Here is a 26,435-nt window from a genome sequence, read left to right as displayed (position 1 = left end):
TGTTGCTGACGCAGGGGGATATTCACAAGGTGAGGAATCCACAGGCAGATATTGTATCTACCAGAAAAAGCGTTACCGAAGGTAAGTAACTTGTTCATCTCATCTCTCGTAGTCCAAAAAGCCTGAAATTCTACAGATCCATCTCTTTTGTTACTCCAAGCACCCCTAACGTACTCATGACTTAATCTAGAACCACATCATCAGAGTGCTCACTACACCACCTTTTCTCAGAAATAGTCTCACAATCAACCATACACACAAAATCTGCATCTTCATCTGATTCCTCCCCAATGTCAGATGCATCTGTCACTACTGGGACCAACCTAGAAAGAGTATTAGCAACAGTGTTCTTCACACCAGGCAAATACTCAAAGGCAAAGTCAAACTCCTGTAGCTGAATCACCGACTTGGTTATCCTGCCAGACAGAAGATCAACCCTTTTCTTCGTGAATACTTCTACCAAAGGCTTATGGTCAGTCCTAACAACAAAATAAGTCCCCCACAAAATTTGTTTGAGTTTCTTTACTGCCTAGAAGACTGCCAAAGCCTCCCTTTCAATCATGGAGTACCCAGACGCAGCATTCTTCAACCCCCATGAGATGAACATGAAGGTGTTCATACTATTCCAACCCACCTGCTGCAAAACTGCTCCTTTGGTACTTGCATAAATGGTTAGAATAGATCGTCTATTTGTATAAAATTTTAAGTTTGGGAGCCACACTAAGATGTTCCTTCAATCCTACAAACTCCTCCTCACAGGTATCATCTCAAATAAATTCAACCCCCTTTCTCAAACGGCTCCACATGTTAATGCTCCTGTCTGAAAAAGTCCTTATAAACTTTCGATAGACTTCGACCATTTCTAGGAATTTCATTAATTCCTCCTGCAACAAGGGCGAACTCATGCAAGCAATACCAAAAAAACACACCAGCAGTGTTGGCTCTAGCATCGCATTAGTTCGTTTTAATAGATATCTTGTGAACTCGCACGCTCAACTTTTCGTGACCTCGCTGCTTACAAGCCACAACTAGTGAACATCCAAAAAACAATTGAAAAGGAGCGTATACTTTGTAAATCTATTTTCTGCCAAATTTCAAGCCATCAAAAAGCCCAGAAATATCTCGAATATGATCCAATTCAACAATATTCCATTTGTAGAAGTCTTTTGATTGTGATTCAGAATCCTACTTTTATTGATTTTTCAAAACAACACTTTTTCAGTCAGCCCAGCCAGGGCATTTCATCCATAAGGACCTCATCAGGTTTTTCCGTTCCAATACTGTATATTTTGAATGACGTGTGGCGGGACCTCTTTTTCAGGATCTTCTTGGGGAATCACTTTCTTTCCCAGGGTAATATGGTACTCCTGTTTTATCTTTCTGTTCCGTGTGTCAAGTCTGAATGTCATGAAAAACACCTACTTGTTTTTTCATGCGAGCATGAATATCAACCAGTTTGCCTTAGGAAACACTCCCTCTCCAGAAATGGTGTGTGTCAAATAGTTAATGCTCCTTGTGCCAAATCTACAGTTCTCTGGTTTAATAGTAAGATTGGCCTCAGCAAGCCTACTCAACACTTCCCTTAGACACACTTCGTGCTCTTTAACATCCTTTCCAAATATCAAAATATCATCTTGATAAACACAGACACCCCTTGGACACCCTTGAGGACCCTCTCAAAGACAGAAGCTGCAGAGACCAGACCAAAAGGAAGCCTGACAAATATGTACATGCCAAATGGAGTCACAAAAGCTGTAAAATCTCTGAAACACTCCTGCAGCCTGAACTGATGATATGCTGAAGTGAGGTCAATGGTACTAAAGACAGTTGCCCCAACCAGCAACAGTACTTGCTCAGTGATGTTGGGCATGGGATACCTGTCCAAAATCACACACTTGTTGAGATGCCTTAAATCAACACAAATACGCAGACTTTCATTGGCCTTTCTAGCAGCTACCACAGCAGCTAGCCACTCAATAACTTCAACTTCCTCTATGATACCTCCCTCTTTGAGTTTCCTGATTTCTTCAGACACTTCCTCATGCACCACAATAGGTACACTCCTAACTTTACAATATACTGGTTGTGCACTTGCTACCAAGTGAATCTCATGTTCATAAATTACAAGACAACCCAACTCTTCCCTAAACACCTTAGGAAACTCAGCCTTCATTCTCTCAATTAAACCATCACTGTCCACAGAGTCAACAGCACACAGAACCTTTCCTTCCTTCAAAAAGATGAGACTACTGCCACTAGGGTTCAACATGACACCCAACTCACCCTGATGTGACCAACTAATAAATATTATCACCCCTCATTGACACATATATCTTCCCTGATGTTAACCACTGTTTATACTCAATCACTACCATAAAGAAACCACACAATTTTATGGGTTCCCTTCCTTAGACACAAGGTCTGATATCAGATTCAGATAAGACAACTGTGCTCCACAAATTGTTCTGATAAAACTTGTTGGACGCAATAGTTATCTTTGCTCCTGAATCAAACAAAACATTTATCGACCCTCCATCCACCAAAATGGTACCAACAGCTGAGGTTTTAACTACCCCCTTTCATTCACCGGAAGTACAATCTGACCACAGACAAAATCTGTATTCTCATCATCTTGGTCAGTCTCCACATTGACTTGCTTAACTTTAGGTTTGACAACTTTCACTTTACAGGCGACCTCAAAGTGTCCCATTTTTTTACAATTCGAACAGGTCGCCTTTAGAACAGGACATGCCCTGTCATTGGCCAAGTGACCAACTCTATCACACCTGTAACACTTTCTCGCACCAACCTTCCCTTTACTACTTCCATCCTCTGTTTTTACTATGTTCTTTTTAACTTTCTCCTTCACAATATGTACAGTTTGATCCCTTCACAATGAAACTGTCACCAAATGAATACAGTAGGATTAACACTGCAGTACCAAACCAAGTCACAGAAGGGCAGCACATCCGCTAGAGGCCCTCTAGCTGGAAACCATAAACTCTGTTTCAGCTGTGCCTGTCAGCATGAAAAGTAGATAAAGGTGAGGCTGTGCCTGTCAGCGGACAGGCATCTTAGGCTCAACTCTGTAAGCAAGAGCATGCACGCTGTGAAAATCAGGCAAGGAGAAGCTATAAAAGCTGTGTCTGTCAGCGGTTGCCAAAGTACCAAGAAGCCACCAGCTGCTAGGCTGCACACTTCGGGATCTCGGCAATTTATTTACTTATTTATTTATTTATGGGCTTGTATCGTGCTAGAATTCACTCCCGAAGGAGTATCTCTGCGCCCAAAAAGAAACGCCAGTGACAAAGAGGGAGGAAGAATAGCCAGTCATGAGAAAAGAAAGCTAGTGGAAAGGTTTAAAGCCATGTCACATTTTAAACAAAAAAGTTTTCAACTTTTTTCTGAAGATCAAATGATCTGGACATTGCCTCAGCAGAAATGGGAGCTTGTTCCATAGTACAGGCCCAACCACTGATAGAGCTTTGCCACCCTGCCTTGCCATTCTAATCATAGGAACTCGCAGGAGCAGCTGATCGCTCGACCTGAGGGTGCGGGCAGGGCCATATGGAGCAAATTTCTCTGCAAGGTAGAAAGGTCCCAGTCCATATAACCTTTTGTGGACCACACAACAGGTCTTGAGTTTCACTCTCTGACGGACTGACAGCCAGTGCACCTTTTCCAGGAGCGGTTTAGAGGGAGACCTGGGGGGGGCATTCAGAACCAATCTGGCAGCAGTGTTTTGTACCACTTGAAGTTTATCCAAAACTTCTTCTTTTGCGGATGCCAGCAGTCCGTTGCAATAGTCGAGCCGACTAAGCACTAGGGCCTGCACCAGAGTTTTTCGTGTAGTATCGGGAAGTAGCGGAAATACTTTGCGTAAGAGTCCTATCACATGGAAACAGGATCCCACTATACTATCCCCGTGCTGTTTTAAGGACAACTCCTGATCTAAGTGGACCCCCAGGTTCTTCAACACCTGTTTTGGTTCAGGAACTGGGCCAAGATCTAACGGCCTCCAATCTGGGGCCCATTGTAGTTTAGCCTCTCCAAACAGCATGACCTCCGTCTTGCCCACGTTGCACTGAAGAAGGTTCGACGACATCCAAGACCAGCAGGCTGCATAGTACGAATGCGCAGAACTACCACAAAGGGAAGACCACTTCAAAAAGTTCAGCAGGCACACAGCGAGAATGTTGCAGCATCGCAGAAACTGCTCATAAGCAGCGTGAAAGCAGGGACACAGGAGGAGCCCAATGCGGAGTTGCACATCCAGGAAATGCGGAGGAGCAAGGATCAGCACTTATTGACAGGCAAAGCTGTGCCTGTCCACGGAGCTGTAACAGAAAAGACGAATGGAGAGGCGTAGCAAAGGTCGCCTGCTTGACAGCGGAGAAATGACTGGAGAGAGGCGTCGCAGAGGCCGTCTGCTTAGCAACAATGTGAGGACGGGAGGAAAGCGTCACAGGCGCTGTTCCACTAAAAGGTAAGGAAGCCTCCTTTTAAAGTAAACATATAGGGTCTCACCAACCGCTGTCCTGGGATGCAAGCATTCAATTGTAGGTTTGCAATGTACAACAATGTTGGGATCTCCTGGCTACAGACTACGCCAGTGTAGGAATCTAAATCCATATAAGTAAAGCCAGGAAATAGAAGGTTTTGATAACTTCAGTGGAAGTTATTTTATTATCAGGAGATCCCATGCAAATCAGCCGCCCTCCAGCTCAGCTGCTGCTTTGTCCTCAAATTAATTTGATGTTCAAGGCCATGAGCTTTCGACTGGCCCTTCTCTGAAAGGTCCCCCATTGATCCCAGAGTGTGGAATTGACAACATCCTTGTCAATTATAAAACTGTACTGCTGAAACAAAGTAAACATGTGACTTCCAAAACAGCAGAGTGTAAAATGTCAACACCTTCATACCATATAACCAAATTATACCTTACCTTTGCAAACACAATCATATAAAGCCAGCATTGAAGATCTTTCCTGGTTACAGATGGAAGAGAGGATTAAGTTCTTAGTTCTCTGCATATCACACAAAGCATATTGTGAAAAATTGAAGGATACATGCAAACACTGGCACCACTGATATTGTATGCATTAAAGATGAATAGGAAACCTACACACCAACATCTGCCTCCAGCGGTACGGATGTCAGTGTGTTGCAGTACACCCACATTATTCAGAAGGACGGCATTACAGCCAAGAAGGACAAGGATAGTAGAGCACCCAAATCCTTTACAATGATGGAAGGATGGTCCATAGTTATCTGAACAACTGGCTTGTACATGCAGCAACCAAAGAACAGACTTCTCAGGACTAGTCATTTGTAGGTAACCTACTCAGGAGCACTGTTTTATTCTGAATTTGAAAACTTTGCATTTTTCACCATCCAAGAATCTTCAGCACATAAGACCATACTCAGAACAAACCTCAATAGAGTTTTCCTTTTTCCCAACAACCGACTCAAACTGAAATCTCATTTAACAAGAATCACATGGTGTTCAAATTCTCTGGCTCTTAGGCAGCTCCATATAAAAGAGAATGATAAGCTGCTCTGTAATTGGTACAATGTACTCAGCTTCACTGGAGAACCCTTGCATGCTGCATCCTCAGGTTTTGGACCGCTCTGCACGGCAGTCTGATGGAACTCATTCCTGTTCTTCCTTTTGTGAACAATGAAATACAGTAGTAAATGAGTATCTTCCTCCTCAGATCCCAACAGATATCAGCTTCAGGGGCTGGGATGCCACCTGCACAGCACTCTCTCCTCAGGATTGCCGGACAAATTGAGAGGCTTCTCATTCTACAAAAAGGACAGCTGTGTGGCAATCTCTAAAGGTAGTTACACCTCATCTTTTGAACGCTGCTGCTCTAACCCAGACAGACATCATGATAATAAAGGTCTGTTTTAATCTGTGGTACAGAGGCCTGATCCGACTCTTCTCCAAGACTGTGCAGTAATTCATATCAGATCTGTCTTAGCTATTCATATCGAAGGTCAGGACAATTTGCAGGTGGGTGCTCTCAGCAGACAATTTCCCTCATTGCTGCACTTTTGTTTATCCCCCATATGTTCTCAAATTCATGCACACGGTTTAGCTGTTCTGTCTTGACCACTGTGATTCTCTGCACATTGCCTTGCTTCCTCAGTACTGTGCACAGTTTTAGGTGTATACTTACCTTGGTCAATGGGCACCCTCTAATTCCCCTGATCCTGTGATTTTGTCTTCAAATTCTATATTGGAATACATAAATAGTGGTTATTACTCCATTTTGGCCAAGGATGTCATGGTTTCCACTGCTCAAACACATTTCCGTGGAGAAAGAATGGACCCTCCCGTGACTTCCAGACCAAATGAAATCTGGGCCCGTTACAATGCTACTTGCTGGCGCAGGGCAATCCCGACCACCAGGGCACACAGGACACTGACCACACTGCCTAGTATTACTCCTCATATGTTATGGAGGCGTGGCACTTTGTTTCCGAGGCTACTGTTGATAATTGATGACTGTAAGTGAACACCATATGATGTGCGCAGATGGACTACGACACTAATGAGCAATTTGTCGCCACCTTGGTTGAAAAATGTTGTTATGACTGACTACCGTAAGATATGTAATGTACAGGTATTGATATAGCATGCACTGCCACATGACGACCAATGTTTTTCTTTATAAGATACATTAGCGATAATTGTGTAAATCTGTGTGTGCCCTCTGTGATGTAATGACCAAAACTCCAATAAATAATGTTTTAAAAAAAAAAGAAAAAAAAAAAGAATGGACCCTTCCTCTAAATCTTTCTCCCTCGAGTTCTCAAGTCCTGCCATTCCTTTCTCTCCAGAGACTTTGGTTGAAGACTTGGCTCCTGAAAGACTAGGTCTTGGGAGATTAGGCTTCTCTAGTGCAGTAGGCTTTATAGCATAAAAATATTGTAAAGATTTCAATTTAAAAGTTTAAGACCACAGGAGGAGCACCTTTCTGAACTGGTGTTACCTCAAGAGTGTACATCTTTGAGACTGGGAAGCTCTTTTTTTATTAGAACTCCTTTGGAAGGCTTTAATATTGGCGTGGCTGTTAGTACTTTACGTTTTCAATGGTCAGCCATTAACCCTTTGGGTGCTCATGACGGAATGGTTCCATAATGAGCACCAGTTCTCCTGTGCTCATGACGCAACCATTCCGCCGTCATGAGTACAGACAAGGAAAATTCCTCTGCTTCAGACAGCAGAGGGTTTTCCCTTTTTTTTTGCTTTGGGAGGTGGGGAAGAGCCTCTCCAACCTCCCGAGGCCTGTTAGGGCTTTTCAATGTAATGACGATTGTGTGCATGTGCACTGTCGTCATTACAATGAAAACGAAACAGAAACTTAGCTTCAGTTTCACAGTTTCGGTGCTTGTGGGGCTATCTCAGTCCCCCGAGTACCAAATCAATCAATCACATGCTTGTTAAGCGCTTCTACTCACCCGTGAGGGTCTCAAGACGCTGGGAGAGGGGGATTTCGCAGGTTCTAGTCCATCAAGGAGGGGGTCTGTCGAATGTCGAAGAGCCAGGTTTTGAGGTTTCTTGTGAAGATGGGGAGAGATGTTGTTTGTCTGAGGTGGAGAGGGAGGGCGTTCCAGACTCTGGCCGCGAGGAAGGAGAAGGAGCGGCCGCCTGATCTTGTCTTTCTGGTGTGGGGGACCACGGTGTAGGAGAGCTGGGCTGGTTGTAGGGTCCTTTGTGGTGCGTGGAATTTGAGTCGGCTGTTCAGGTATGCTGGTCCGGTGTCGTGGAGGGCCTTGTGAGCGTGGGTGAGCATCTTGAAGGTGACTCTCTAGCTTCGATGGGGAGCCAGTGGTGTGTGTGCAGATGCTGGGAGATGTGGCAGTGTCTTGGCAGGTTGTGGACCAGTCTTGCGGCGGCTTTCCGGATGTTTTGTAGCTTGCGTGTGAGGTTTTTGTTTATTCCTGTGTAGAGTGCATTGCCGTAGTCAAGTCTGCTAGTGACCAGGACGTGAGTGACGGTCTTTCAGTGTTCGAGGAGGATCCATTTGAAGGACTTGTATAAGAGGCGGAGGATGTGGAAGCAGGAGGACGAGACGGCGTTGATCTGGCGGTCCATTTTGAGTTCGGATTCCAGGATGATTCCCAAGTTGCATGTGCACTGTCGTCATTACAATGAAAACGAAACAGAAACTTAGCTTCAGTTTCACAGTTTCGGTGCTTGTGGGGCTATCTCAGTCCCCCGAGTACCAAATCAATCAATCACATGCTTGTTAAGCACTTCTACTCACCCGTGAGGGTCTCAAGGCGCTGGGAGAGGGGGATTCCGCAGGTTCTAGTCCATCAAGGAGGGAGTCTGTCGAATGTCGAAGAGCCAGGTTTTGAGGTTTCTTGTGAAGATGGGGAGAGATGTTGTTTGTCTGAGGTGGAGAGGGAGGGCGTTCCAGACTCTGGCCGCGAGGAAGGAGAAGGAGCGGCTGCCTGATCTTGTCTTTCTGGTGTGGGGGACCACGGCGTAGGAGAGCTGGGCTGATTGTAGGGTCCTTTGTGGTGCGTGGAATTTGAGTCGGCTGTTCAGGTATGCTGGTCCGGTGTCGTGGAGGGCCTTGTGAGCGTGGTTGAGCATCTTGAAGGTGACTCTCTAGCTTCGATGGGGAGCCAGTGGTGTGTGTGCAGATGCTGGGAGATGTGGCAGTGTCTTGGCAGGTTGTGGACCAGTCTTGCGGCGGCTTTCTGGATGTTTTGTAGCTTGCGTGTGAGGTTTTTGTTTATTCCTGTGTAGAGTGCATTGCCGTAGTCAAGTCTGCTAGTGACCAGGACGTGAGTGACGGTCTTTCAGTGTTCGAGGAGGATCCATTTGAAGGACTTGTATAAGAGGCGGAGGATGTGGAAGCAGGAGGACGAGACGGCGTTGATCTGGCGGTCCATTTTGAGTTCGGATTCCAGGATGATTCCCAATTTGCATGCGTGGTCTGTGGGGGTGGGCGGACTACCGAGGGCGGGAGCCACCAGGTGTCGTTCCAGGCGTCGGGGTGTGGGCCCATGATGAGTACTTCTGTTTTGTTGGTGTTTAGTTGAAGGCAGCTGTTTTTCATCCATTTGGGGATGGCTTCCATGCCTTCTCGAAAATTGTGTCTGGCGGTGTTGGGTTTGTTGGATAGGGAGAGGATGAGTTGGGTGTCATCTGCGTATGACACAATGTTGAGTCTGTAGGCTCTGACGATGGGGCGAGCGGAGCCATGTAGACTTTGAAGAGCGTAGGGCTGAGGGATGAACCCTGGGGGACTCCACAAAACACATGGGAGAGGTATTGTTGGAAAGGGGAGAATCTCCCCTTTCCAATGGTACCCTTCCCTAGTGGATCCCTTCTTGGGGATTAGCCCGGGACGGCGATCCCCAAACAGGTATCCACCCACTAGCACCAGGGATGGGGGAGTCGCCCCTTTAGCAAGGACCTTTGCTCCCTCCAAAAGATTTTTGTCAGAGACAGTCTTTCTGCCCCCCCCTGGAGAGAAAATGGTGGCAGTAGCCCCCAATCTGTCCCCCTGCGGGGGGCAGAAAGCACCCTAAACGCCAGGGATTATTTTTTTATAGGCCAGGGGTGGGGGCTGCCCAGAATGGGCATCTCAATACCCCCGCCCTACCCCCTCAGAGAAGGCAAAAGACGTTTTGCCCAGAAAGCCCAATAGGTACCAGGGATTTTTCTTTTTCCAATTTTTGGGGTGGGGGCTGCCCAGAATGGGCATGCCAATGCCCCCACCCCAAAAAATATTGCCACAGGGAGGGGGGGGGCAGAAAGCCCAATAGGCATCAAGGAATATTTTTTTTAATTCACGGGTGTGGGCTGCCCAAATAGGCATGCCAATGCCCCCACCATGCAGGTTTGCAGGGGATTCTGGGTGGGAAAACGTTGGGGGATCCACTCAAGCCATATCATGCTGGACTCCCTTGGGTGTCTAGTTTTCAGAAATGTGTTGCTTTGGTAGTTTCCCAAGATGGCCGCCGAGCCCAGGGTCAAAAACCTAGGTGACCCCCTTGCAAAATCAGGTTGTTTTGTGATAGGTAATTTTGATGTCTCCTCAATAAGTTTTGGGCCCTTGCCTGTCACGGGAACTTGATCCACCTTCGCGAGTGAGGTACCATTTTTATTGGGAGACCTGCGGGAATGCTGGGTGGTAGGAAATATGGGGATCCATGCAGATTCCAGTACTTTCCCACAACGAAATTTGAGAAAATTAGATTTTTCATCCAAATTTGAGGTTTGCAGGGGATTCTGGGTAGGGAAACATTGAGGGATCCACGAAAGCCATACCTCACTGGGCTCCCGGGTCTCTAGTTTACAGAAATATGTGTATTGGTAGGTTTCCCTAGATGGCCACCAAGCCCGGGACAAAAACTCATGTGCCCCCCCCCGCGATGCCCCCCTTGCAAAAGCAGACCGTTTTGTGAAGGGTAATTTTGGTGTCTCCACAATACGTTGTGGGCCCTTGCCTGTCGCAGGTACTTGACCCACCCACAAGAGTGAGGTACCCTTTTTATCGGAAGACCTGGGGGAACCCTGGATGGTAGGAAATGTGTGTCAGCCCAGTGATCCTACAACTTCCCTACACAGAAATTTGAGAAAAATCAGATTTTTCATCAAAATTTGAGGTTTGCAGGGGTTTCTGGGTAGGAAAACTTTGGGGGATCCACGCACGCCATACCTCCCTGGACTCGCCTGGGTCTCTAGTTTTCAGAAAAGTGTGGGTTTGGTAGGTTTGCCTGGATGGCCACCAATCCCTGGACCAAAAACACATAGAAACCTTGAAGGATCCACACACATTTCCCCTTGCTAAATGCAGAATTTTGTCTACTTTTCTAAAATGTATAGCTTTCCAGGATCCATTAGTGCTTTCATACCCATTTCTACCATTAACGAGAAGAAGGCTGAAAGCACAAAAAAATAGCAAAAATAGGCTATGCCAAAACTGTGTAAAAATTGTGGTTTTCTGAAAAAAAGTCTGTCAGTCCCTGAAAGCTGAAAACATGGTGATTTCAGCCCCATGAACTCTTTGTTGATACCATTTGCAGGGGAAAAATCGGATGCTTTCATTTGCAGCACTTACGGGCACATGCATCAACCTATTTAGGAAGTGCAAATGGTGCGAATCGGTAAATTCGGCCGTTTGCGCTTCCTAAATACGTTTTTGGGATGCATGAAACAATGTTTCAAAATTCGCTTTTTTTTGCATTTCCTAAAAATGCGAATGCATTTAAGGAATCGCATTTGTGCGATTCCTTAAATGCAATGCATCAATTTTTATAAAAATGCGAATTTTGAAATAGTAAGTGCAAATTAACACGAGGTTGACCCTTGTGTTAATTTGCGAAAATCTTTAAAAAAGCAAAAAAATGCACTTTCATGTTACAGACACACATGTCCTTAGGACATGTGTGTGTGAAACATGCACTTTAAAATACATTTCAGGGGTGCAGGGGGGGGGGTCGTTTGGACCCCCCTCTGCACCCTTGCAATGCATCAACAAATTGCGAGTTCAAAAAAAAAGAAATGCAAAACGGCATTGATTCCTATGGGCCTCTAGGCCCATAAGAATCAATGTAATGCCATTCCTTAATTGCGATTCGCAATTAAGGAATCGCAATTTCCGAAAATTAAGAAATCCTAAAAACTTTTAGGATTTCTTGATGCATAGGATTTTGCAATTCCTAAATTGCGATTCCTTAATTTTCGCAATTTAGGAAGTGCAAAATCCTACAATGATGCATGTTTTCCCATTTTTCCAATAATAGGGGAATACACAAACCCTGGGTTCCTTTAGAATCTCTGTGATGCTGGAAGAAAAGGATGCAAATTTGGAGTGGATACCTTATGTGGTCAAAAAGGTTACAGGTGCCCAAGCGCAAACTACCCCAAATAGCCAAAAAAAGGCTTAGCACAGGGGGGGGGGTCCTAGCAGTGAAGGGGTTAAAGCTTTCAGGGAGCCCTGTGATGCTTAAACAACTTAGAGCCTTACACTCTGTCTTTTTAAAGTCTGGGCGTTAGCTAAACTTATTTTCAAATCTTCAATTACTTCTTCTCTGGAATCTTCCTTTTTCACAAGTTTCTCATTTTGACCTTTTGAAGGTTTTTTTCTTTATTCTTTATAACCTTCGCATTTTGACCTTTTGGAGACATCCTGTTGAACTTTCATTCTTTCAAAGTGTATTTTATCACAGTCATCACTTCTGCAAAACGTCTCATAGAATTAGGGCCCGTACTTTGTAGCACTCCATACTTCCGGATTTTTTCTGATAAAATAGATGTCAGGCGGGACCTATATTTCTTCCTATAACTCCATAATTGTAAACAACAGACTAAAATGCCTCTTCCCTTTTTTTAAAATCCATTTTCAGAGGAAGAACAGGTTAAACAGGTCACCTGATTTGTTACTCCTTAGGTAGTTTTTGATTATGCCTCAAAAGATCTTGAAACTTCTCTGTCTTTCATCAGTTTCAGTTTTTTTTATCTCTTCTGTCTATACTGCATAAGGCTTCGATCCTTCTTCTTGCACTCAAGATGGTCCTGTAATGGGATGGCAGCTTCTTAGGCTGAATTTCGTGATGCTTCTGTCAATGATATTTACAGTGCAACCTTGTGGGCAGATCTTTCCAAATGTATACAACATGATCGGCTCAAAAGAGCGGTGGAGCAGAGTTAGGTTTTGGTCCCATAGTGTTACATTCCATAACTGTTCATTGAATAGTAATTTGAATAACTGATTAAATGTCAGTGAGATTGATGTATCCATTCTCACATGTTGTTTATTTTAGTTTCATGTTGATCAGGTAGTGGACCATTTGTAGCTTGGCATGTCTGCATAACATAGTAGGGAAGGGAACAAGAAGTGCCCAGGAGGTAATGGCCAAGTTACTTACTATTTTGGCCTTTTCCTGGTCGCATTCCTTAAAGCCCCGTCTTTCCCTCCAAGTCTTCTGGACTTCCAACTGGATTTATTCTTTGTTTGCTCACTATCTTCCTTAGGAGTTTAAGAAAAGGAAAAGAAAAACAAACTTGAGATGCCTTGAGGGACAATGCCCTCACATAGTAAGAAATAGGATGAGGAAGTTGGCCTTAGGAGTAATGAAGATTATCAGTAAGTAATCAGGCAACTTAACAACATAATTCTCACAAGGTTTTGTTTAGCAGGCCAGTGTTTTCTTTATCGGGGTACAGTACACATGGTTTATCAGTGATCATCATTTAAAGTTACTTCAGAAATACACTAGAATTAAATTTTCGTAAATGTTGATGGTGAATGCAAATTAAAATGTAATATCTAATTGATTTAACAATGACTTCACAAGTATGAAATACCTCTTTGACAGGAAAAAAACAAGCAAGGCTCATGGTTCCTACCCAGAGAGAAAATTGTCACAACACAAACATATAAATAACTGGGCATCACTTTCGATCATGAAGGATCTTATTTTGATCACAAATTAGTTTTTAGAATACAAAGCTACTTCGCTGGTTTATACGTTCAAATCCCTACATGCTAAAATGTATCCCTTAAGCTCTTGACGAAGACAATGAGAAGCACATAAAACTAACTTTGTCTTGTGGCATAGCTGTGCTCCTAGAAACAATAGCACTTTGAGTAAATACAATGATTTGTAAAATCCACAGAAGTATTTTGCTCTCCCACCAACCACTTCACCAGCGTTAATCAGTTTGGAGTTGGCTTTTGCAACCAAACCTTAGTAGGATTATCATAACTAGTCAGTATCATGCATAAAGCAAAGTAAAGTAGAGAACATTCTATGAGTCCTTACCTTTGGGATGAAATCAACTGCAATAATTCAACTGTTCAAGACCAGTGGTTTGTCCCTTTACAAAAGGCGATACCACTTGACTTAGAAGAAACATGGGAGAGCAGGTTAAGCCACTCTCTTTTGTAAAATATTGTAAATAAATCAGGATGAACGTTGTCATGGAGGATGAACAAAATCTTTTTCAGCAAACTCTCTCATGCATTGGACTGTCAATAACTTTTACATTCAGAGTGGTGAACAAGACCAATCTCTTCCATGGATCAAAACAGATTTTGACAAAAGATGTAGGCTCTGTGGTTTTGGTTTGAAATCAGCACTGCACATCCTTTGTGCCTGCCCTTATTTAGATCAGCGATGAAGGTCGCAGTTGAAACACTTTTGTTTATCTTTAAATATTTGCACCTGACAACAAGATCTAATTCTTTTTAATTCTACATCGGAAATTGGAGCCTGAAATGCTGTTTCAAATGCACAACATGGCTCTGTATTTTTGCACAATGTACTTATCTTTGTTATTAGTGGAGCCCAAAAAGTCTATTTAGTAAACATGATTTACACAGTGCCACAATTTAAGTCCAGAAGATAGGGTCCTGGTGAAGAAACAAGTCAGGGAGAGCTCTTTAGAACCCTGCTGGTGTGGCCCCTTTCAATTCATCCTTGTAACATACACTGCTGTGAAATGCAGTGGTCACCTGAATTGGGTATATGCTTCATAAACAAGAAGAGTGAGAAAAGCTGGTGAAGAGGTGGTGACAACGACCACTGATCTGCAGAATCAAACTCTAGTGAACCTGGAAAGATCATAGGGGGAGAAGAGTGTATCCAAGTTCCTTAAAGTCAACCAGAGACAAGTGCTGGGCCTGTGGTGAATGAGCCAATTATAACCAATCTGAACCAAGGTGAGGAACCTACTAGTGATAACTCAGAGCCTGAAGAAGGGCCAAGCACTGCAGCAAGAGGAGGGCTAAGAAGAGAGAAGTGGCCAAGGAAGGGTAAAAGACTGAGAGCTGTTGTATCAGAGGAATGCGTCCCAGAGACAGTCAATGAAGAAACCAAAATAAGTAATCAAAGAGACAGTGATGGTGATGGTGAACATCCTGTAATCAAGAGATCAAGGAGAACACTGGGGCCTAGTCGACGGTACTCAGCTCCTAAATGGACATACTTTGCTGAGAGTGGGCCTGACTTGAGGACACATGAGTCTGAGGATCAACGGAAGGTACTTGAAAACTACCATGAATAGGGCTACCACAGTGAAGATGATCAATTTTTATTTTTGACTGACTCGATTCAATTGAACTGCACAGCCAACCTGAAACTTTGCCAAAACGTATTAAACTTCTTAGGGCACAGGCTCCAGTACAAAAGTGGGGTTGTCTTTTTTTTAGAAGAAGCTGATGTAGAGTTAGGAATAACTTCAGAATGTAATTGAACATACTCTTTGAACAAATCAATGTTTTGCTGATTTGCACAAGTAGAAGATGGCAAAAGAATTTGGTTCTGCTTTTTGATTTGTTTGTGTTGCTTGGAGTCTGACTCAAGAGAAACCTTGGTGTCTAATTCATCAAACAAATTTAGAGTGATATTAACTGTAGGGGTATTAGACGTAAAATCCTTGTGTGGTTTTCCCCCAAAACTTTTGCCTTCACTTCTCCTGTTTTAATGTATTAGTTCTTTTTTGGCTTTAGGATTCTGTGTGCTTTACCACTGCTAACCAGTGCTTGTGCTCACTCCTCTAAACATGGAAAAATTGTCTTACACCCACTTGGCACATTTAAATTACTTGTAAGTCCCTAGAAAAATGATACTACCTGTACCCAGGGCTTGTAAATGAAATGTTACTTCTGGGTCTATCACACTTATTGTACTATCCACTTAAGTAGCTTTTTAAACATGTCTCAGGTCTGCCATTGCAGACAGTGTGCAGTTTTAAATTGCCATTTTGACCTAGCAAAATAAACCAGGCCTAAATCTTCCTTTTTAAAACATATATGTCACCCCTAGGGTAGGCCCTAAACGGTCCATAGGGAAGGATGCATTTTATTAAAAACGTTAGACAAGTACTTTTAAATGTTATATGTCCTGGTAGCGAAAAACTGTTTCATTAGTTTTTCACTACTGCAAGGCCTGCCTCTTACATAGGACAATGTTGGGTTGCCTTATTACATTTAATAAGTGATAACCTTTGCTTGGTAACAGGTAGAAATTTCATATTTGGTGTCTAAGGAATTGTAATTTAAAACCCTCTTTAATGGTAAATTCGGATTTTAAGTCACAATTCTGAAAATGCCCCATTTAGAAAGTTGGTATTTTCTTCTCATATCCATTCGGTGCCTACAGCCTGTATCCTGGGTCACATGACTAGGTGCAGTTGGCAGGTGGCCTTTGTGTATTCCTCCCAGACAATATCAGAAAGGGATACTGGGTGTTGGTAGGATTGTCCCTCCTGACCTGATGGGAGAGGCAGAGCTGCCACCTACCAACTTGCACTTCAAAGGAGCTACCTCAGCACACACACAAATACATTTACACTAGCCTTATGTGACTCCAGACATCCTGGGACCAGGGCAAGGTGGAAGGAAATTCCAGAACCAGATGCTGGGGGAAGTCTAGATGTTTCTCCCACTTCAAACTGCCTTGGGGTATACATTTTGGACCCTCAGACCAACTCTTTAATACACTCCTGAACCTGTGCATACTGCATAAGAAGGACTGCCCTGCTGCAACATGACTGTCCTGATACTTGAGGCCTGCCATGCTCTCTGAGAATCAAGAATGTACCTGCTTCTTCCATCCCAGACAGAGTGACTTCAAGGTCAGGACACAAAAAGTTCAAGAGGCCTCCCTGCAATTGCCCTGCTGACCTGCTGTACCGGACCTCCCTAGACCTACAACCAGACCTGCCTGAACCCTGCTGGCCTCTGTTGGAGTTCCTGATCCTGAAGAGGTGCCTCCCCAGGTCCTAGACTTTTGGCTGGCATCAGTTGGGATCCTCCTGTGCAGAAAAGGAGAAATCCTGATGTTTTGGTCGTTTTGCGACTGCGAACAAGGCCGTTCACGCCAAAATCTCACAGTCCTCAATGACTGCCAACGCGAAGCTCCGGTGGACCCAACTCTGCAAGCTACAGTGACCACCATCAACAACGAGCAACGCGAGACCTTCACTTCAAACTACAGCATTGACAGCCCACAGTGCCAGCCAACACAAACCTCCAGCAACGACCATCCGTGACGTCCCACCAGATCTTTGCGCTAAAGGAGTAACCATCCGCAACATCCAATCTGCTCTTTGTACTGCAGCAATGACCATCCATAACGTATCTCAGCCTCCTCGACCACAAACTGCTCTTAACACCGGACTTTAAGAAGGTAACTTTTCTGTGGGACTACCCTGGTCCCTGTATCCGCCCACGCTCCCTTGTGGTCGGCTTGAACTTGTGCCTTTCCCCCGGTCTAGCACGACCAGATAACCATGAGTGGTGCTTTGTGCTTTTGAGTACTATAGTTACCTAAAAATGTGAAATTGCATATCTCTAGTTCTACTGATTAGATGTTTGTCATGTTGGTCTACTTTAATTTATTAAATTTTACTCTGTTGTTTTTCTTTGTTTATTTTTCACTTTATTAATGTGTTGCAGCTGCATAAATACCTTACACATTGCTTCTAAGTTAAGCCTGACTGCTTTTGTGCCAAGCTACTAGAGGGTTAAGCACAGGTTAATTTAGGGACTTTTTGTGGTTCACTCCGACAGGTATTGTGGTTTTTGCTTGGGTAGGATTTCACCCCCCCAACCTATAACCCAATTTCTTACAAGTGGCAAATGTCTTAGTCATTTTCATGATTGGTCTGTTAGTTGGCCTGAATTCTTCTTTTGAGCATCCTTCCATCATAGCTAAGTTTAAATTTACTCACCTAGGAAAACAGTGTAAATTTAATATGACGATTTTACATAGAGGTGATTCTTAGGGAAATTTTTCTGATAATATATTTTCAATATTCTGAATTAATACTTGAAAGTTATGTATGTGCATGACTGCTACAATAGCACATACCTACCTGCATCCATACCGGAAAGGAGGTGACATACCATAATTTTTCTCTCACTTACTCTCTGTCCTTTAATATTATTCTTAATTGTTTCTATCAGAAAGGGCGTTTTGAGTATTATTTTTCTAATTTTCACTTGCTTTTTTATGAAGTGCCTATGTATAAACATTTGAATCCACATAATAACCCTAGATATAACCCTAGAAATACTGAAAAGGTGAAAAGCTATTTTAAAACTCTCACATTGGTTGATGCTCACCACTTTCCTAAGGAAAGAATTTTATGTAAGTTGATTGAGAAGAATTTTATTGAAGAATTGGTAGACAGAAGGAAAGGAATTGAGCTTGAGGAGAGAAACTAAGGGTGAGCGGGGAAAAAGAAGAAGAAAAACTAGAGACTGTTGGGATATGTACAACATTGAATTTAGATTGGGAAAAAGAGGGAAAGCTATGTTTTATGAGAAGGAAGGAAAAGGTTAGAACTCCTCAGATGGTGGGATAGAGTGAACGTGTACAGAGATTTGAACATTTGAGTGATCATTTATTTTCTGGAAAGGATCCTGTTGTTTCAAGCATTTATTTTTGCGGGTAGAATGCTTATTTTCAGCTTCCTGCTAATTGGATAGGCATCTGTCATCTTGCTTTAGTGTTTCTTAAGGTTCATCATGTAGATGAGATGGAGGATAAGAAATTAGAGGTTCATGGAAGATCCAAACATAGTGATCCGCAAGTTGTTAGTGACATCATTGGGTCTATGATTCTTCTGTAGGAGTAGTGTTCAGAGACTAGAAGATTAGAAAGCCTTCTATATTGGTGAATCGTGTTGCCACCAACTCAGCTTGGGCGCTTACTACTTTAAATACAGAGCCTGCAGCAATGAGAGCAATGGTTTAGTAGAACAGGCTTGCATTAGAGATCCTATTCACGAAAGAGGACGGAGTCTGTTGCATGTTACACATCCAACAGTGTTGCATATATGTTTCAATTTTCCTGCTTATACTGGGCCCACAATACACGTGCTTCACCACTGTTAAACAGCACAGCAAGGCACAACAAATAACGTAGCACAAAGGAAAATAACAATAAAACAAAACTAAACCTGAATGCAACACAACAAAATAGCCAAAACTTAATGCAGCTCAACAGCCACTTTAAAACATAATAATAACAATATTGAAAAATGAAGCAACCAAAACAACACAATAAATAAAATAGAACAGAACAAATATGCTCAAATATTCTTGCTATACATTACCACGCCGCTCTGACGGTCTCTCACTAGCACACACCCTACGCATGCACAAAAGCAGAGCAGGGGGTCGCACCTTCTTGTACGTGGGCCCTAAAGCCTGGAATGACCTCCCACAGCACATCAGAGCTTCCTCGTCTCTTCTACACTTTTTCAAGAAGCTGAAGACCTGGCTTTTCGAGTAAGCTCCTGTGGTTGGCCTCACACATGTGCTACAGAGTGCCTGGATACCCTCATGGGTGATAAGCGTGCTATAAAACCACCAATAAAAATAACATAACATAACCTCCTCAAATCTGCTTTGAAAGAATGGTGGTAAAAGTTATTTTACACCTAGCCCTGCCTTACATACCACCAAGGACAATGAATTGTGCAAGTCCAAATGTTTTCTGATCCGGCCCCCAATAATAGACCCGGACCAGCAGACATGGGCACAAAAAGAGGATTTTCATGATTTTGAGCAACATTCCTGTGGAAAACGATAATACTGCTACTAGTGCAATTTTGAAGAATTTTCAGACATACAGTCTTGGTTAGAGTGTTTATTGGTATGTTCTCTGCTGCATGTAGGCCTTCTTACTCTGCCTTTTCTCCCCACTTTCACTACTCTCTCCTCTCAACAGGAGGGTAAAAATAGGCATGTAGTGGACTGTTCCGCACCACTAGCAAGCTCCATTGGAACCGTATTTCTACACCCTAGCTGCTGTTTGATCTCAATAGGTGGTGAAATGAAGTCTGATAGTCACTCTTAAAAACATGCTAGGCCATATACAGCTTTTCTTTCGCTCACCACCTCTTCTGGTTCTCCTCTTGGTAGGTGGAGCAAAGTAAGTGTGTTTTGGAATTATTTACTGATGCTCACATGCACCTCTATGGCTCACTGTTCAGTCCTGGCTGCCCCACTCTAACCTCAGTAGGTTGTTATAATGACATTACTCACTTGCAATAGCTCATTACAGGATAGTAGTGATATTCTTTTCCTATTACAAGTCTGTCTGATCTCAGGCGTGCTTGCAATAAGTAAATAATTGAAAGGCTTTTCTAGGGATATACATGTTGGCCTCGTTTTGCATTTGATGTCCTCTAAACAAGGATAGATTACCTTACGCCACAGCCTGTTAGGGATGCTTTTCTGAAAGTAACTCACAACTGTACTGTTTATTAAAGAGTATGTAAAACAAAGGACAATGAGCTTAAATTTAATGACTGCCCCCATCTTTTCCACATCCTGTCTACCCTCCACAGGTCAACGTGGAAGGTTCACAATGTGAAGTGTGCCGTCCAGGGTCTTTTCACCTCCATCGAACAAACCCCAAAGGCTGCACGACTTGCTTTTGCTTTGGAGCAACCAATCAGTGTCACAGCTCAGAGAAGCGCAGGACAAAGGTTCGCCCTTTTATTACATTAAGAGATGGTGACTAGACTGGCGTACAAAAGACCATTTAAATCTACAAGAGAAGTGTGCCGTTTCTAAGCTGTTCCTGCATTAAAAGGATTTTGAAGATAGCTGTGCATAGAAAAATATCTACGACTTTTAAAAATAAAAATTATAAAAATGTATTTGTGAAATGACCATCAGCAGCCACAAAGTGGTGTACTTTCAGTTGTATGCCTTTTGATTTAGTTTATAAATTAAATTTTTGAAGAACAGAACGTTGTGGAAGAGATCTCCCTTTTCCACATTCCTAAATGCTGTTTCCTTCCAATTTGTCAGTTGATGGAAATGAGAGGCTGGCGCCTGGAGAGCGTGGAGGGAGCGGGCATCCCCGCCGCCTTCAACCCTGGCAGCAGCAGTGTGGTGGCCGATGTTCAGGAGCTATCCTCCTCTGTGCACTGCCTGTACTGGGTGGCACCGCCGGCGTACCTGGGAGATAAGGTACTGGTCACAGGGCACTTCTAGTTCTCATTGTGTTCCTTTATTCTCATCTTCATTTTTGTTTATAACTTTCAAACTTGTCCATGCCATTTTCTTGAAAACGTTGCAGGTCCTAATGAATATGGAAATATGAAATGAAAACAGCATTATGCTGCTGCTGCTTTTGTAACAAATATTAACTTATACTTGCATGTTTTGCATTTCAAGTTAAATTCAATCTGTTTTAAATAGATTAATGTATGTTTTGAGTGCTTACTGGATATTGCAAAAGTTTGAGGAAGAAAAGTTGGTGGAGTAGCCAGAGGGCTTGGGTATGTGTAAAGATTCCAGTGTTCATTTATGGTTTTATATATATATATATATATATATATATATATATATATATATATATATATATATATATATATATATACATACACACATGCCCACAATGTTAAAAGCTATCGGTTTTTGCTCTTACACAAGATTTAATGGGTGGAAAAAGAAATAATCAGAAAACAAAATATAGGCTAAGAAAAAAATGTGAAGAAAAGAAATTAAGAGAGGCAGGAAAGCTTACAGAATTGAATGTTGGATGGAGGGAAAGATATTGGATATGAATGAATGGATGCAGAGACTCGGGTTAGAATAATGGGTAGTCATTCAATGTTTGGAAGGGTACAAGAATAAATGGATGGGCTAGTTGAGTGGCTACACATGGCCAGCACACAGGTCGGTACTTGAGTTGGATAGATAGATGAATGGACAGCAGGATGAATGAGCAGGAGGCAGGCAAACAGCTAAAGAACTGATTGTGCGGGCAGATGAACATCTTTGTAAATGAAGCGATAGATGATACTGTACTTAACTTTATCCAGTATTGGGGTATCTTTCATAGATTCACATGCCTGAATCATTCCCCGTCGCCTAGGCGGGAGTCCCACGGTAAAAAATATATTCAAAAGCAGTGCCTTAGTAAGAACTGTAGTAGGCTAAAAAGACAAGAGGCCCAGAAAGCCCAAGACTTAGTAGCATATGTACCTCATATGAAAATAACAAAAAAATAGTTCCAACCAATCAGCTGCCAGCACCCTCTAGAACCTTCCCAGCAGAGGCAGTTCTCCTCAGATTTTCACCGCACGTCGTGTGGAAGGGAGTCTCCCTGAGTGCCTACTCAGTTTCTTCACCTTTTGTTCTTCAAGATGTCTGACAAGAAAGCTCTCTTTAGAGCCTGCAGGACCTGTGACAAGAAGAGGGTCCATGTAGATGATCAGCACAAGGACTGCATCTACTGTCTACATCCTAATCATATAGTTAAGGATTGTAGAATATGTCGAACCTTCCCTGCTAAAACCATCAGAGACAGGGAAGCTAGGTTGCTTTTATGGCTAAAATCCTCTTCGACTGAGGAGGATGACAGAGCCTCTACATCCAGCAAGAGGGCTAGATCCCATGACAACTCCTCTTCTGATGGAGGAAAGCACCACAAAACTTCTCATGAAGCTTCTGACCAGACAAGGAGGTCTCCCATTCCTCCCTCTGGATCAGCTTTGTCTCCGTCCTCTGAACTCTCCAGAAAGCCGTCTACCTCCAGAACCGTGAGTAAAACCCAGATCAAAACTCTCACTCGGGTGTCTTCTCATACGGTATCTGTGACCTCTTCAGCTCCTCTGTCCCCATCTGCGGTCTCCACTACGGCTATTTCATCTCCTATTGTGTCTTAAAAGATATATACTTCTAGGAGGTCTTCTGTGGTAAAGGAATCGTCGTCGAAAAGTTCCTCAAAACCTCTGTCGACGACAACATCGATGTCGAGCTCGACGAAGAAGAGCCCGTCGACGGCTAAGACACCGTCGACGAAGAGCCTGTCAACGTCGACACCGTCGACGAAGAGCCCATCGACATCAACACCGTCGACGAAGAGCCCATCAACAACGACACCGTCAACGACGACACCGTCAACGAAGAGCCCGTCGTCGACGACACCGTCGACGAAGATCCTGTCAACGAAGACACAGTCGACGATGACACCGTCGACGAAGAATCTACCGGTGACGACACCGTCGATGATACCGTCGACGAAGACACCGTCGACGAAGACACCGTCGACGATGAAAAGCCCGTCAACGAAGAGTTGGACAGCAGCCTTTCCTTCAGCGTCGCAGGCTACGCCTGTTACTTATACTCACTTCCAGCTAAAGACCTATCACAGACAAGATTACAGCAACATCTATCCCTTGCTACCATCGCATATCCTAGAAACGTATGTGGAGGATGAGGATTCCGATGAAGATAATGAAGAGGGACCTTTCGACATAGCTCGCCACCCTTTGGAACTGCAAATAAAATGCCAAGATGAGGACGATGACGATGATTATCAAGAGGATTTTTATCAACAGGAATTATCTACGCCTTATCACAGGCATCCCAAAAGAGCACCACATCAAGGAGAGAAAAGCCATCTTCCTCCTTCTTTGATTCAAGACCTACAGGCCATGTTGGCTGAATATCGACAGAGGTTTCCTCCAGAGCCGTCTATTCCTGTTGTGCCTCCCTCACCGGTGGTCATACCAGCGCCACTACCACAGGCGGATCTTTCTAATTCACCAGGGCAGCCCTCTGACAATGCATTACATGGGCACCAAGATACTTCATCCTCGGACGAGGAAGGAAGGGAGGAAGGTGAATTACCCGACAACCATGGTGATGGGGATCCCTGGGATGACTACATCATTCCCATGCCTTCACCTCCTATTCCTCAGCCATCGAATTCTCCTCCTGAGGATATCGGCGGCTTCCACAACATCATGCAACGGGCAGCAGCAAGATTCGAATTGCCAGTCACTATTGAACAGTCTGACTGTTTTCTGCATGACTTTAAAGAGGATTATAGGAAAATAACAAGAGCGATTCCAGTTATAGACTTCATTTGGAATGAAGGTCTCAAAATAATCAAAACGCCTGCCTCCATACCCGCGGTGCTTCCACGGATTGAAAAGAAATACCGAGCACCTCCATATACTCCATCTTGCCTTATAGGTCATCCTCGCCCGGATTCAGTCATTTCCCAGGCTGCTCAGCACAGATCAAAAAATCCGGCCGCCCCAATTTCAACTCCACCTGATAAGGAGGGCAGAAGATTGGATCTGATAGGAAAGAAATTTTCTTCTAATGCTGCATCTTCCATCAAAGCATCAAATTCCAAGGCAATCTTGGCACGTTATGACCGCCATATGTGGTCGGATTTATCAGAGTTTATACATCTCATCCCTGAAGATCGCCGGCAGGAGGTAAGAAAAATTGCGCTGGAAGGAGAACGAACTGCGTCCGAAATTATCGATTGCGCTCTTGACATCTCTAATACCAATTACAGGCAGCTTGCAGGGGCTGCGGTTCGTAGACTCCAGGGATGGCTTAAGGCAGCATTTTTCAGGCCGGAGGTGCAAACCAAGATACTGGATATGGCCTATGACGGCGACTCTTTATTTGGAAAATATATAGATGACGCCTTGTTGGCTATCAAAACCGACACAGAAACTGCTAAGTCATTAGGTGCTGTCCAGTACAAACGAGGATCTTTCCGAGGAACCAGAGGCCTGGGGTTTTCATCTAGAAGAGGCTATGACGATCAGCAAAATAGACAATATCAATCGCATTATATACAACCTTACTACCAATCATCGCATAGGCAAGCTTCTACGGGTAGTTTCTCTCGTCAAGGCGGACGAAGACAGTCGAACAATCAAGGCAGTGACTCAAACAAAAGACAATGAGTTCAGCAGGACGCCAGTCAAATATTCCCCTCTCCCTTTGGGCGCGAAAATCTCAGCCTTCTTCCATCAATGGCAACAGATCACGTCGGATCAGTGGGTCCTCGAACTAGTTCACAAGGGCCACACTTTGGAATTCATAAGGAAACCACCTACGACCCCGCCCAAGGATCCCCCTCCCCCTCATCTTAACTTACTTTTCAAAGAAGCCTTAAACATGCTCCACAAAAATGCGTTAGAAAAAGTTCCAGCTTCGCATAAAGAAAAAATCTGGAGAGTGGTGCCTGATCCTCGATCTTCGCAAACTCAACACATTTCTGAAGAAGCTGAGTTTTTGAATGGTGACGCTTGCCGAAGTGTTAAGGTGTCTCAACGAAGGAGACTTTATGGCTTCTCTGGACTTGGAAGACGCCTACTTCCATATCCCTATACATCCCAAACATCGCAAATACCTAAGATTTATAGTGGCTGGCGTCCACTTTCAGTTCAAGGTGCTTCCGTTCGGACTGAAATCAGCACCAAGGATCTTCACGAAATGCCTAGCACCAGTCTCTGCAGCACTGAGGTCTCAGGGAATACAAGTGTTTCCCTACCTCGACGACTGGTTGCTCAAGGGTCCTTCGGAGAACATTACAAAGAAGGCTGTCAGAAGATGCCTTCATCTCTTTTCAAGTCTAGGTCTCACGCTCAACGTAAACAAATCGCTGTTGCATCCTCTCCAAGTAATACCTTTCCTGTGAGCAATGCTAGACACCATACAGTGCAAAGCATTCTTATCAGAAGATCATCAGATAAGGCTACAAAAACTAGCAAAGTCAATCTCAAAAAGAAGGTCAGTTTCTGTCCGGACATTTGCTTCTCTTCTGGGGATGTGCTCGTCTGCAATAAACCTAGTTCCTTTAGCAAGGCTCAGAATGAGACCTATACAAGAAGAACTGCACCTACAATGGCAACAAGCCGTAGGATCATTAGACAACTCCATCAGGGTGACATCACGCATGATTCATTCTCTCCAGTGGTGGTCTCTGAAAGCAAACTTGTCTCCGGGCCTCACGTTCCTGACAACTCCCCCAGAGTTTGTCCTGACAACGGATGCATCCATGGAAGGCTGGGGGGCCATCTTCAGGACTTACAGATTCAAGCAAGATAGTCCAAACAGTACCAACAGAAACACATCAACAGCTTGGAATTGCGGGTCATTTTATTCTCTCTGCAGGCATTCCTTCTGAGGATTGCAGGCTCCTCAGTGCTGGTCCATACCGACAATACGACCAGCATGTATTACATCAACAAACAAGGAGAAACCAGGTCCCTGTCCCTATTGCAGGAGGCTCAGGAGCTGTGGGAGTGGGTTACAGAACACAGTATAACCCTAAGAGCAGAGCATGTCAAGGGGCTTCAGAACACTTTGGCCGACACCATCAGCAGATCTCTCTCAGGATGTCACGAGTGGGAGCTGGAGCAGGAGCAGGTGGGAAAGATCTTTCGCATTTGGGGCAAGCCAACTCTAGATTTGTTTGTAACGAGAGAGAACAGCAAATGCCTTTACTATGTCAGCAGATTCCTTCAACGGGGATCAAGAGGGAATGCCCTGTCCATGCGATGGTCAGGGATTTATGCGTACGCTTTTCCCCCAATACCATTGATACCGAAAGTGCTCCAAAAGATGAAGACGGAACATTGCAGTCTCATCCTGATTGCACCTCGCTGGCTG

At 43.8% G+C, this 26,435-nt stretch overlaps 1 protein-coding gene across 1 annotated transcript in view; it reads left to right on the top strand.

The window, feature by feature from the left end:
• The window catches only part of LAMA3 (laminin subunit alpha 3), a 1,062,926-nt gene that overhangs the window by 809,989 nt on the left and 226,502 nt on the right, over positions 1–26,435 (top strand). Inside the window, exons 39-40 of the mRNA XM_078687418.1 lie at positions 20,342–20,482; positions 20,811–20,972. Coding sequence (XP_078543544.1) covers positions 20,342–20,482; positions 20,811–20,972 — 303 coding nt within the window. The remainder of the gene's footprint in view (positions 1–20,341; positions 20,483–20,810; positions 20,973–26,435) is intronic.

Source organism: Lissotriton helveticus, chromosome 4_1 (assembly GCF_964261635.1).
Source record: "Lissotriton helveticus chromosome 4_1, aLisHel1.1, whole genome shotgun sequence".
In the NCBI taxonomy this organism is placed as follows: domain Eukaryota; kingdom Metazoa; phylum Chordata; class Amphibia; order Caudata; family Salamandridae; genus Lissotriton; species Lissotriton helveticus.
This window is presented reverse-complemented; position numbering and strand designations above follow the sequence as displayed.